This window comes from Camelus dromedarius, chromosome 1 (assembly GCF_036321535.1).
Source record: "Camelus dromedarius isolate mCamDro1 chromosome 1, mCamDro1.pat, whole genome shotgun sequence".
In the NCBI taxonomy this organism is placed as follows: domain Eukaryota; kingdom Metazoa; phylum Chordata; class Mammalia; order Artiodactyla; family Camelidae; genus Camelus; species Camelus dromedarius.
In genome coordinates, this window is record NC_087436.1 from 79,110,933 (window position 1) to 79,124,861 (window position 13,929).

A 13,929-nucleotide genomic window follows, 5' to 3' on the forward strand; every position below is an offset into this window, starting at 1 on the left:
TTGTCTTCTTTTTGTATTACAAGTAAAGTTTGAAGTTGGGGCAAACAGGGAGTACAATGTCCAGAAATTGTGGTGCTTCACTAAGTTGAAAAAGCCAAGTGTTTTAAACCTAATACAAAAGAAAAGAAAAGAAAAGAAAAGAAAAAACAGAAGAGAAGACTTGGCTTAGAGATTTCTTGGAACCCATTAAGACTTTTTGGAAAACACAAATAAATAAAAAACAGTAGAAAACAAAGATAAGTTGAAGCAAAAGTCAAACTAACAGAGTTCTCTTCTCACATATTTTATTGTTTCAGATAATTCAAGGTTGCCATCATTCAAAAGATGTTAAGAACAGGTTAAGTGTGGAAGTCAGTAAACAGGGCAGATTTAATGACTGCTTCTAGAAACAACTTTGGGTGTGGTCACTGGCACCTGAGACTGTCTGTAAGCAAACAGAGTTTGCAGAATAGTCAATAAAATTATGTTTTAAAAAAACACTGGAAAAACCTGGCCTAAAAATGCCCTCAATTGTTCAAGCTCTAAAGCATTTCCCTTAAGAGGGCATACCTGGCAACATTCAGATAACTTGTATTCAGAGTGAAAAGTTTGGACCCATGGAATACAGTGAACGATCAACATCTTCTCGAAATGCACAACTAGGGTCTAACCAAGGTAGTGGATGTTTATAATTCCTGCCCAGGATTTTACCATTGTTATAGACAAGTAACTGTTGTGTGTTTTCCACTCTTACTTTCTATGAGTTGTAACTGGTTACCCTGTTTCTGCTCCACTACTGTTTTGTATGGCATAAGGCAGAAAATTTGTTCTATAATGTACATGTGTCTGGACTATGAAAAGCCACATCCCAACCTGATGGAGAGGGTTATACTCCATCAGATATTCTGGATTTTTAAGTTGGTAGAGAAACTGAATGGGAAACTGAATTCTCTTCTTTAGGGGTGAGAATGTTCTACTGTAAGAAGGATACACACAAATATTATGGTCGGAGGGACAGATGGTAGTAGAGACTGCTGATTGTCCTTCTAAAATTATCCTTTCCTTTTTCCTGGGCAAAAGGAAACTAAATTTCCAGTCTCACTGTTGATAGGAATGGTCATTTCTAAGTTTTTGCCAAGGGAGTGAGAGATGAATTGATGTGGTACTCTCCACATTACTTTCTCGAAGAATTTCCTTGTTTCTGGTCTTCTTTTCTTTTCCCTTCCCAGTAGAGGGAACATGCTATTTTTCACATGTCAAGTGACAAAAATTCAAGTTTGACATCCTTTCGTATTTTTGACATATATGTAGGCAAATTTGTAGAAGTTTGCACTCTTATGTATTGCTGCTTGGAAGGCAAAATGGTACCATCCTTATAAAGTGCAATTTGGCAGTATCTATCAAAACTGTAAGTACCTTTGACTCTCTTCTTGGAATGTATTCTACCTGTACACATATAAAACAATGTGTGTACAAGGTTATTCATTGCAACATTGGTTGATTGACTAAAAATAACCTAAGCGTCTAGCTATGGGGATTAAATAAACCATGGCATCCCCGAATTATATGAAATACTCTCCAGGTCTAAAAAAAGAATGAAGAAGCTCTCTGGACTTAAGCTTTCTGGACTTACGTGGTAAAATCTTCTGAAAGAGTGAAACAGTCAAGAGCAGAAAAATGATATGGTGTGTTATCTTTTGTGAAAGCTAGAAAAAATAGATAAATTTTTACATTTATTTGCTTGTTTTTGCAGACAGAAATTCTGTTAAGGATGCATACATAGTAAATAAAATTACATGTCAAGGTAAGGTGATCATATAATTTGTCATCCACATGGAGCAGTTTCTAGAGTGAAAGGACATGCTATTAACTACTGCTCCAGGACAACAGATGGAAAATGGCACTGTCCCAGACAAACTGGGGTGTATAATCAACCTATGTAAAGGGTGCGGAGTGGGAAGGGGAATGGAGATATTTTTTATTGTACTTCAACAAAGTACCGGTCTGTGGTGAATTGTAAACAAAAACAACTCGTTCTTTACCTCGGGTAGTTTGAGGGCTGCCTTAAAGGGACGGCAAACCATAGACGTGAGACACGGAACCTGACAAAAACGCAGTAGTTTTGCGTCTTGGGCACTTACTGGGGTTGCACAAGCGACACAGTCCCTTGGAGTTCATCCGCCAATCCGAAGTGGGAGCGTGCGAGCCTGAGCGTATGGGATAAGCCGGGCGGGCCTAAGACTTGAGGAGTGGAGCTTCCTGCCACTCAAACCTGGGGGCGGGCCTAATGCCGGCTCCCACACTCGGCGCTCTGGCCCACACAGACGCTACTCTGTGGCATCTCGGGTTCCCTCTGGCTGCACTTTGGAGGACTACACTCGTTTTCTTTTGGCAGCGAGAGGTTCCCGCAGCCTCCGCTGAGCTGGGAGAAAGATGGCGGCGGCCGTGCGACAAGATTTGGGCCAGCTCATGAATTCGAGTGGTTCTCATAAAGATCTGGCGGGCAAGTGAGTATTTCTCAGGGGCCTGGGAGGTGGGGAGTGAAGCCAGAGACTTGCTTTCCTTGGGTTGACCGCGCCTTTCGAATGTGAGGCTAGGAGCGGGCCTGCCGACCGAGGGGGCGGGCCTGAGGTTGGTTGTGAAGGCAAATGTTGGGAGCAGCAGAAAACTGGAGGGGACCTTGTGCAGGGAGCCCTCGGGACCATAGATCTGGGGTGACTGTCAACTTACTCAATTTTTGGTGGCCTCCTTTCCAGTCCCTTAAGATTCTGGAAGCGCGGTCTTTCGGACGCCTGCTCTCTTGGCCTTCTAAGCCTTCCCTGATGCCCCTTCCCTTCTCTGGCCAGCCTCTCACACCGAATTCTGGCCTCTCTTTTCCACTACTTTCTCTTCTTTTCTTTTTGATTGAGGGAAATTTGTATTCTGGGATCTTGGTGCAGAGTTTGCCAGGGAGATGGCTTCTTGAGGCTGACGGGGGCTGAGGAGGTATGGCCGCTATCATGTCGTCCAGAACCACTCGAACCATCTTCTTCTGTAGGTTCTTGTGTTTTGGATACTCGGTCTCCTCCACCAACTCTGAAGAAGGGCACGTAGGCAGAATGTCACCATAACGTGGGTCAGCATATCTAGAGTAGCGATATTTGCAGGAATCTGGATTGTTTAGGAATTTTGTCGGAATTTACGTAGAAGGCTTAGATCTACTCCAACTTAAAATTTGTGACATATGCCTGGCCTACAAGCAGTTATTCAACAGTGTTAATTATAGATAGATAAACAGACAGATACATAGACAGATAAATTGTCCGTTTTCTCTGTGGGTTTCGGAGAGCTGTTCTGTTGTAATGAACAGGCATTCTGTTTAAAGTATGCTTTTCATGTTGATCCTATTTACAGCATGACAGCTGAGATGACTTTGATCTATATTCATAGGATATGTCTGCTCTAACCTGGACTTTGAAGCATTGACTGTTCTATGTAGGCTGTAGTGCATCTGGTGGTAAATGCAATCTACTTTTATCAGTGGGAAATTTAGCTGTGTATCTTGAGCTTAACTACTTTGTGCGACCATTTCCCTCTCAGGAAAATTGTATAACTATGGAACTCATTCTGTCTGGGAACATATGAATATGTGTTTGCATATACACTTTTATCACACATAGCACTTAGAACAGTGCCTGACACTTAGAACCTCAAGATTGTCATTGTTACTGTTATTTTATTAAGCAATTAACAAATGCATATTGACTTATTCCCTGGGTTGGAAATAAGTTGAATGTGTCCCATGGCTCAATCGTTTTTTGCATGTAATTTGAATAGATTTGGATGAAAGTAAAACTGGCTTTTTTTTTTCTCCTGTGCTTGCTTTCTCCTTTTTGTTTTGTTGAAGAAAAATCTGTATTAGCTATCAGAAGAGATATAGTTTTAATGTATTTGCAGAATTCTGGAACTTAAGCTAGCATTTACTTCCTCGGCTCTGAATTGCAGATAAACAGTAGTATCTATCTTATTGGGTGCTTCAGTTATTTATTGGTCTGTAACAAATCAAGAACTTAGTGGTATAAAACAACTATAATTTCTCAAGATTCTTTGGGTTGACTGGGCTGCTTTGCTGGTCTTGTCTGGGCCCACTCATACAGGAGCAGTCATCTGACAGCTCACCTGGGGTGATGGGGCTAACATGGACTCACTTATTCGGCTGTTGGCTCAGTCTCTCTCCACATTGTCTCTGATTTAGTAGTGAGGCTTCCTTACAGAGCCATGGGAGTGTTCCAAGAGGGTGAGAGTGGAAGCTGCAAGACCTCTTAAGGCTACCCTTGGAAGTTTCACGACATCAGTTCTCAAGTACTGGTCAAAGTAAGTCACAGGACCAGGCTAGATTCAAGGAGAAGGGAAATGGGGTCTACTTCTTTATGGAAAGAGTGGTCAAGTTACATTGCAGAGGGGCATGGTCAGAGGGAGGCATAATTCATTGGACGCCAGCAATCTACATGGGGTTGTTGTGAAGATTAAATGAAATAATGTGCTTGATAACTGATAGCCAGTGCTTTCTGAGGAAAGTCTTGGCCTTGCCTGTAGATGCATATCTGGTCTTATCTGGACACGAATGTGTCATATTTATTTTCATAATAAAACAGTTCTGCCAGCTACGTGATATAAGGTATGTACTTACGAGATAAGTAATCTTGAAATATATCAGTGGTTATAGGGTTTATGTTAGGAGCTGAGTAATGGGGGATTCCATATTAAGAAATTATGGAGTAAATTCCTTTTTAAAATATTGATGCTACTGGCTGACTCAGTGAATAGCTGGAAGGGTGCAAAGCTTATATTTGTAACCAGCTTTGTCTACCCTAAAAAGCTCATTTTTTTTACCCACTAGACTATATGGCATTTCTTGTCAAAACTTCAATTAGAAATGCTTTGCCGTAACTGTGAGATAATACAGTAGTCCAAAATTGATAAAAGAAATTAGCCATGTGAGAAGCTTATTTGCAAGTTATATAGACTGCGTTTGTACATATTTTGAATTGTATTAATTATCTCATATAAAGTTTTAGAAGAAGAGTAAAAAGCCTTGAGAGCATTTGAGTAGATAGCTGTTGTGATTGCTTATCTTCTTCACTTGGCTAAAACATACATGGTTCTTCAGAATTCAATTCAGATGTTATTTCTCACAAAAAGCCTTCTCTGAACAACTACCAACACACAGAGGACCTGGTTAGTTGCTCTTCCTATGCCAACTGGCATCCTGTATTTACCTCTAATGTAGCACTTAATTGTTTGGTCTGTTTGCGTCTCTGCTTCTCCAACTAGAATGTAATCTCTTTGAGGGCAGGTTTGAGGTCATGGATTATAGGTCTTTGTTGAGTTAATCCTATATAAATAGGACTTTTTTTTTTTTCCTTTCCGGTTCTGTGGCATGGAGGAAAAAAACCAGAGGGAAATACCAGGCCTTTGAAATCTAAACATTTCTTTTTACAAAAAGCTGTTGATCTGGAGAAAGGAGTTAGAGGAAGGCCTTTTAGCTACCCTTGACTATGAGAAAAGCTGTTTTGTAGAAAAGAAAATATATTTTTATACCTCACAGAGGTAGACTTTGGATCAGAGCTTTCTAATAATAGACAGGAATAGAATTGTCAAAAAATAGAGGGCACACACACACACACACACACAAAACTGAGGTCAGACTGTATAACCTCAAAGTCCCCTTCTCACTCAGATTCTCTGGGTCTCTTTTATTTCCACACACAAGTTTCAATGGTTCCCAGGGAAGAGTGTGAAATTATCACATGCCAAGCACAACTTTACTTACATTTTAAAATCCTTAACAGTAGGTGATACTATTTACATTACGTATGAGAAAACTGAAGTGCAGAGGTGAAATATTTAGCTCCGAGGTCACATAGCTAGTGACAAAGCCAGAATACAGTCTATCTGCTTGGCTCATAGCCCTTAACTCTGAACACATCTACCTTTTGGCCTTACATTAGTCTTACCAAACTGGACTACATTTCAGGTCGTGATTTCTTTTTTTTTTTTTTTGCCTAGAATATCTGTCTTCCCCTACTCTTTCCCCCTTAATACTAAGTTCAGATACTTAGAATGCTTAAAGATCAACCTCATTAGGAAATTATTTCTCCCCTCTAAAAGATTATTTTAGCACATAGCTGTTTTTAAGATTTTGTATTTAATTTTCTGCAGCTTTGTTTTGATGTGTCTGTGGATTTGTTTTTATTTATCTATGTCAGTTAGCTTTTGCTCTGAAATAAACCACCCCAGAACTTAGTGGCTCAAAGCAATAATTTATTTAGCTCACCATTCTTTTGATTGGCAGTTTGGGCTGGGCCCAGCTTGTTGATTCTTCTCTACTCCATGTGGTCTTGGTTCCACATGGGCTCCATATGCGTCTGTAGTCAGCTACAGGCCGGTAGGCAGGTCAGATTCTGCTTGTGTGTTGGCTGGAGCAGTGGAGGTGAGTGGGCTGCATATCTCATTATCGAATAGATTGTCCTGGACTCCTTCATATGGCAACAGTCAGGTTCCAAGAGATAAAGACAGATACAAATTCTCTTGAGATCTAGGCTTGGAACAGGCACTTTACTTTTACTGCATTCTGTTGATCTAAAACAAGCCCACATCAAAGGGTGGGGAAATAAATGCTACTGAATGTGAAGAGCTACAAAGTCACATTGCAAAGGGGCATAGATACAGAGAGTAAAAGAATTGTGGCCAATTTTTGCAAATGTTCTGCCCCATTATCCTGGTTGAGTTTCATTGTTTCTTGAAACAATGGCTTGCGTCCTCTCATTGTCCTGAGAGGTTTTCAGCTATATCTCTTTAAATGTTACCTCTGTCCCATTCTGTTTTCTCCTCTAGGATCCAAGTGAAACCCTAGTTAGGCCTTTTTACTGTGACCTCTATGTGCCTTACCCTGTCTTCTATACTTTCCATTTCAGTGCTTTATTCTGAATAAGTTCTGACCTGCTTTCTAGTTTATCAGTTCTTCAGATGTGTCTAGTCGGCTGTTAAGAACTCCTCTGAGTTTTAAGTTTGGTAGTAGTGTTTTTTAGTTCTTTAGTTTTTTGGTGATTCTTTCTTCAAATGACACTTTTTATGTTTCTTAGTTTGTTGCTGAAACTTTAAAGCTTGTCTTTTTCTCTATAAAGTTGATAAACATAAGTGTACTTCAGTCTTATCTGGAGTCCCTGTTTGTTGCTATTGTCTGTTGTTTTTGTTGATTCTTGCTAATATTGTCATGTGCCTTGTAATCTTCTATGTTGGGCAATTTATTTTAAAATGTAGTTTTAGAAACAACTGGAGGCCTGTGATGTTACCTTTCAGAGAGGATTTTCATTTCCTTCTGCCAGGCACCTGAGGTGCCAGCAGTCTAGGACCCAGGCTTCCAAATTTATTGGTCTACCTACTAGATGATCCTTGGAATAGAATTTGTAACCTTACTTCCAAAGTGCTAGTGTTTCCTCCTTTGGCAGGTGAAACCCCCCAGATCCCTGTTCTAGTTTCATTAGTCCGCTGGAAATTGCAGCTTGCCTCTCAGTGTTTCCAGCAGATGGCAGAACACCCTGGAGCCTAGCTGAGCCCGCTCCATCCGCCCCACTGGAAGTGCCTCTTTCTACCTTTCTGCTGTCTTTCCACAGTCAGCAAATGCTTTCAGGCAGAAGCTGTGGTTCATCTCTTTGTGCCTGTAGTCTCTTCTGTTTACTCTTTCTTGTTAGGATTTTGTGCTATTGAAAGTTTTGTTTTGTTTTGTTTTGTTTTTCATTTCTTTCAGCTTTTTATGTTGTTTTTTTTTGAAGTAGGGCTGGTCCGGTCATCCAGGTCACCATTACTGTAAGTGAAAGATCTGTGACTACACACCTCTTCTGCTCATTTTGATCCTAAATAGTGACTGTGGTACATTTTCATGTGTACATATTTTATTTACCTTCAGATTTCTTTCAAGTGCCAAGAAATCAGAAATTGACCTTGTACTTTAGTTTATGTAGATAATCAATTTTCGATAAACATTTGATGATAAATGGATAGGACAGATGCAAGGTGCCTTAATTAATTAAATTTATTTTCCTCCATAATATTTCTTAAGGAAAAAAATACTGGTACTTGTCATGTTCTCCACGTCAGTCACTTTTCCCTCTTTTCCATTGTTTTAGATTTTCTTTTTTTGGTGTTCCCAGTGCAGATTAGGTGATTGATAAGTTATGAAACTATACATTAAAACTTAAGTTATTAGCAAATTTTTGTGAGACATTGTCTCTTTGAATATAATATTATTAGTATAAAATAACCTATGGCCATGTAAGAGTAAGAGGATATAGCTATTATTCTTGATCTGAATAAGAAAAGTAATCCAATCCAAAAAAGGAATGATAAACCTTTGAATATATTAACTAAAACCATGCCGAGGACAATAAAGTAAATATATAAATATAGATATGGAAAATATATGTGCATATGTGTATATATGTGTATATATAGAGAGAATGAGATAGTCTCTGTAAATGACTTTTTAGATAACTGAATTTTATTCCTTAAATGTAGCAATTTTAAAAATAACAATTTTTATTTTAAAGCTTGATAATATTTCCTTGCTTTCTTGGAATAGTTTGTCTCTTCTTTTGGAGTTTGCTGTCTTTTCTGTCAGTGTACCTTTTCTGTCAGTATATCAAAGTCAGTTTGATTCATTGTGGTTTTGAGAAATATAATGGCTTTGCGAATAATGTATAAGATGAGAATCAGTAAGTGCCGAATTGTAGCTTGAGAGTGTGCCCTACAAATATACATCATAAATTTGAATGAATTTGGGCCCTATTTGTATATTTTTATTTCTTGACTGTATTCTGGATGATGTTCTGAATAATTGCAATTAGGTTTATAAAATACATTAACTAATGCTTTTAATAAATATTATGATTGAGACAGACAAACGGGGTAAAGAATAGTGTAATACTCATGTACCAACTACTCAATTTAAGAATTAAAATGTTACTAACCCTGTTATGTGTTTGAGTGCTTATGATGTGCCAAGTACTATTCTAGGCATTATGTATACAGTAGTGACCAAAACAAACAAAATTCCCTGTCTTCATGGAGTTTACAGTTTAGGAAGGAATTTGCCATTCCCTAATAATTGGTATTGTCCTTGTTTTTAGCATTTCCCCATCATTTTAAGAATGCTGATTTGAATCTCATGTGATCATGAATATTAGCAGAACAGTTATTAGAACTGAATGCAAATAAAGAATTGATAGGCACTGACTGACAGCATAAAGAATGTTCTGTCAGTACACTGGGCGTGGTGGAGTTTATTTTGTATACACTAAGACATTTAATCTCTGATACTTGACTTCATTGCCTAGTCAACATCATTCTATTGTTAATAACCTAAGATTCATTAGGTCCACAAGGAAAAGGTTCTAGGACACCTCAAATAACTTTCTTGTGTGTCTGTATAACACATAAGTGAAGGAAATATAGCTTATTTTTTGAGACATTTGAAAGAAAATTAACATTTAAAATTTAAAACTAAAGCTTTCAAGAAAAAGTGGCACCTCAGATCCAGTAACCTATAGACTCACTTTTTGTGATGGACTTGAAAACCTAAAAAATTGTGGTATACTGTAAAGAAAACTAGAAGTGGAACTTTGAATTATAGGCTTTGTGTTTCTTGTGATAGACTGGAAACTTAAAAAAAAAATCTATGATGTTCTATAAAGAAAACCACAAACTAGAGCACTATGAAAGAAACCAGGGTAAATAGAAATAAACAAACATCAAAGTTAGTATTAGATGGTATAGTACCCTCTGAACACTTTTTTTTTTGGTATTGTTTTAGGTATCGTCAGATCTTGGAAAAAGCCATTCAGTTATCTGGGGCAGAACAGCTGGAAGCTTTGAAAGCTTTTGTGGAAGCAAGTAAGTGGGATAAAAATTCCATGTTTGCCATGTATTACTGAGATAGGACTTTAAAACTTGTTCACGCCTTGTTTTATATCAAATTTTCATTATAATTTACATTGAGATTAAATTAAATATACGTTGAGATTGGTTTTAGAACTTATACTATTTACAACTTGATACTTGATTGTTTTTCAATGAACTGTGAAGACATTGTTACATTTGCAGTTAAGGTTTTTATACAGTTACTGATAGAGTAACTGATGAGAGACGATATAGCATGATGACAAAGAGAACAGTCTGGATTCAAATCCTGGTCTGCTATTTTATTTGCTGTGTGATCTTAGGTAACCTCTTTGTGCCTCCTTTTCCTTGTCTATAAAATAGGAATGTGATAGCTACTCTGTAGAATTGTTGGGAGATTAAATGAGTTAGTATATATAATAAAGTACTTGGAACAGTACCTGGCATATGATAAATGCTAGATAAGTGTTAGCTGTTATTAATGCTAAGAACAGTTCTTTTGAATGGGAACTAGACATTTCCATACTTCAAGACACTCTCTCCACTCCTTGACCTTAAACATATCCAGTTATCTTGAAAATTGCTCAAAACTCAGGTTGGAATTTATTCTTTGTTCACAATGTTAATGATACTTGATAGTGCTTTATAGTTTACCGTGTACTTTCGCACACATTATCCATCACACAGGCTCCTTGTCATAACCCTGTGACTAATAGTATAGGTATAGATAGCCCTACAAAGTGTACTGTAAAATGAGTCTCAGGATTAGTGACTTTTTTCCAAGGACATTCAACTAGTCAGTGGCAGAACCTAGACTAGAAACTAGGTTTTCTGATTTACAGTTCTTAGTTACTTATATTTCCCTGGGAAGTGCTAATTTGTGTAGTAATTTCTTTCTAGCAGTTACAGGTACCTAATGGCACTTGTCATGAAACCATTTTCTCAGTCACATCCAGTATCATCCAGTTCCAATTTATGTATTATAAACTGGTTAGTTACAAGACCTATAAGTTACTGCCTCAAAAAATTGGGGCCTGTAATAATGTGAGACGAACTGGCAGTGGTTTCAGAAAAACCCTTAGGAGTGGCTTTATTGAGAACTTTGCACTTCGTAGCAAAAGAATAGTGCTTCTTATAACTTTTGATCTTTATATAAATTGTGAGTTCAATGAACCACTAAAAAAAGCAGTCTACTGTTAAAATCATTTATGTCAACTGAATGGTTCTGAACCATCATTTATTTCCCCAGTAACTACTGATGTAAACTTAATTTATCCAAGGAGTGGTTCATAAGCATGACAACGTTTTCTGAAATGTAATAATAGTGATAATAATAACTTACATTTGTTGAGTGCTATGCACTAGGTATTGTTTAAAGTGCTTTATGTATATTGCATAAGTTATGTGTATTGCATTAAGCTTCACAGCAGCCTTGGCCATGTTTTGCAGAAGAGGAAGAAGCACAGAGAAGTTAAGTTTCTTGTCTGACGGCGTGTAATCAGGAGTGTTTGGAAGTAGTGTGGCTCCACAGTTTTTATCCTTAATCATGTATCGTAATGTTTATAAATTTATAAATGTTTATAAACAGTGTCATTAAATAAGTCTGTGCATCTAGTTCTTATTTGTTGTCTTTATTGAGAAAGTACAAGTGGTGGTAACTATCATTACTCGCTTTGTTTAAATTTCATGACAATTATTTTACTGTTTCTTCTTTAGCTCTTTATTGTAGCTCAGTGGAATATAAGAACATAAATAAAAATGTAGGTGTGTCTGTACGTTCAATCTGTAGAAAAGTAAAGAAGAGAAAGGAATGATATAAAATTCTCAACTGTTAAAACTTTTTCTCAACCACTTCTGTTTCTTAGAAAAGCTGTGGTATTTTTACTGTTTTGATGTAGTCATTATATAATTAAATAATTTAGCATAAGGAAAACTGGTCCTATAATGTAAGGTCATAGGGGTGTGTAAATCCCTGAATAATGCATTGAAGGGTATACTAATATACATTGTTTTTAGTTTTAATTTTAGGTAAAGATTGCTTGCTTAATGAAAATGTGTAAGTTACTCATGTTTTCTTATCTCTTACTTTTTTAACAAGTGGTCAATGAAAATGTCAGCCTCGTGATCTCTCGCCAGTTGCTGACTGATTTCTGCACACACCTCCCCAACCTGCCTGATAGCACAGCCAAAGAAATCTATCATTTCACCTTGGAAAAGATCCAGCCTAGAGTCATTTCATTTGAGGAGCAGGTAAAAACCTAGAGCATTGATTTTTGTTTTGTTTTGTTTTTTAGGAATCTGTTTATTATGTGATTTTTTTAAAAAACTGAGCTATAGTTGATGTACAATATTATGTAAGTTTCAGGTTGCAGCACAGTGATTCACAATTTTTAAAGGTTATATTCCATTTATAGTTATAAAACATTGGCTTATTAGAGCAGTGATTTTTGAACTTGAGATAGCAGTAATTATTTTGAGACATACTGTTAAATTTTTAAAGATGATAATAATTCAATTTCATTTTTACAAATAGTGTGTCAAACAGCATTTTACAATGTAAAGTCAAATAAATATTGATTATGTTTTAAGTCCAGCTAACATTTGCTCATATAGTACAGTTTGGTTTTATGAAGCAAATGTTCTTCAGACAATTTTTTTTTTTTGTGGGGGAGGCAATTAGGTTTACTTATTTATTTATTTTTAGAGGAAGTACTGGGGATTGAACCCAGGACCTCATGCATGCTAAGCATGCACTCTAATACTTGAGCTATACCCTCCCCTGGAGACAACTTTTTAAGATCGATAAAATTGTGAAATAGGCTGAGAACATAGGAGAACTCCAGCATTATATATGCAGTGACATAAAAGCAAAACTTAATATTTAAACTAAATTATTGCCACAATCCGCACTGCAGAAATGTGTTATTTCAGGTCACTATTTTGATATTCTATGAATGCAAAATTCATAGAAAAATTTGGATGGGCTAGGTAAACTTTTATTATTTACTTGCCTGCTTAATATGTTGAATGAGAGCATTGTCACAATAGATTATTATCTATTTATTTTAATTAGTTACTAATATCAGTTGAAATAATTTAACATGTATACCTACTATTCCAGGTTGCTTCCATAAGACAGCATCTTGCATCCATATATGAAAAAGAAGAAGATTGGAGAAATGCAGCCCAAGTGTTGGTGGGAATTCCTTTGGAAACAGGACAAAAGTATAGTAAATAGTGGATATTGGATGGATATATATAATTGTTCACTTACTTTTTTTCCTTATATTCTAGTGCAGAAAACAAACAATGAACAACTTAATAAATAAATTTTGTACTGTGTTAGAAGGTGATAAGTACTATGGAGAAAAGGAAAGGGGCAAAGTTGGGGGTAGGATGTACCATTAGATGGAGTGATTGGAGTGGTAGAGGGGTCCTGATACCTTCTCAGACACTTGAAGGAGGTAAGGGAGTGACCATGAGCTGTCTGAAGGAAGAGTGTCAGTAGAACCTCTTAGAGAGGATGGCTATTGGAAAGGCCCTAACATGGGAGCCTGCTTGGAGTATTTTAAGATGAGCAAGGAGACCATTGTGGGTGGAGTGGAGTGAGCAGAGAGGAGAGCGATAGAGGGTGAGATCAGAGAGTACTGGGGACCAGATTTTGTGGGGTCTTGTATTCTGTTGTAAGGCCTTTGGCTTTTTTCTCAGTGAAATGAGGGGGAGCCACTGGAGGATTTTGTACAGAGGGCTGACATGATCTGACTTGTATTTTAAAAAAATCATCCTAACTACTGAGTTGAGAATAAACTATGGGTATGCAATGATAGAAGTAGGGAACGTTAGTTAAGAGGCTTATACACTACTGCAGGTGAGATGGAGACGTAAGAAATTTTGGATTCTGGCTATGTTTTTAAGGTAAAGCTAAGGATTTCCTGACAGCTTGGATATGAAGTATAAGAAGAACAGCCAAGTTAAGTCTTGATTCTGGGTCTGAATCACTAGAAAAATGGAGTT

The 13,929-nt window shown here is 37.2% G+C and overlaps 1 protein-coding gene across 2 annotated transcripts in view; it reads left to right on the forward strand.

The window, feature by feature from the left end:
* The first annotated feature begins 2,337 nt into the window (after window positions 1-2,337).
* COPS4 (COP9 signalosome subunit 4) overlaps window positions 2,338-13,929 on the forward strand; it is a 29,056-nt gene continuing 17,464 nt past the window's right edge. Inside the window, exons 1-4 of one of the 2 annotated variants that reach the window (XM_010983620.3) lie at window positions 2,338-2,486; window positions 9,830-9,909; window positions 12,014-12,165; window positions 13,037-13,140. In XM_010983620.3, coding sequence (XP_010981922.1) covers window positions 2,413-2,486; window positions 9,830-9,909; window positions 12,014-12,165; window positions 13,037-13,140 — 410 coding nt within the window. In that variant the 5' untranslated portion in view covers window positions 2,338-2,412. The remainder of the gene's footprint in view (window positions 2,487-9,829; window positions 9,910-12,013; window positions 12,166-13,036; window positions 13,141-13,929) is intronic. The other variant, XM_010983614.3, reaches the window with a different exon arrangement.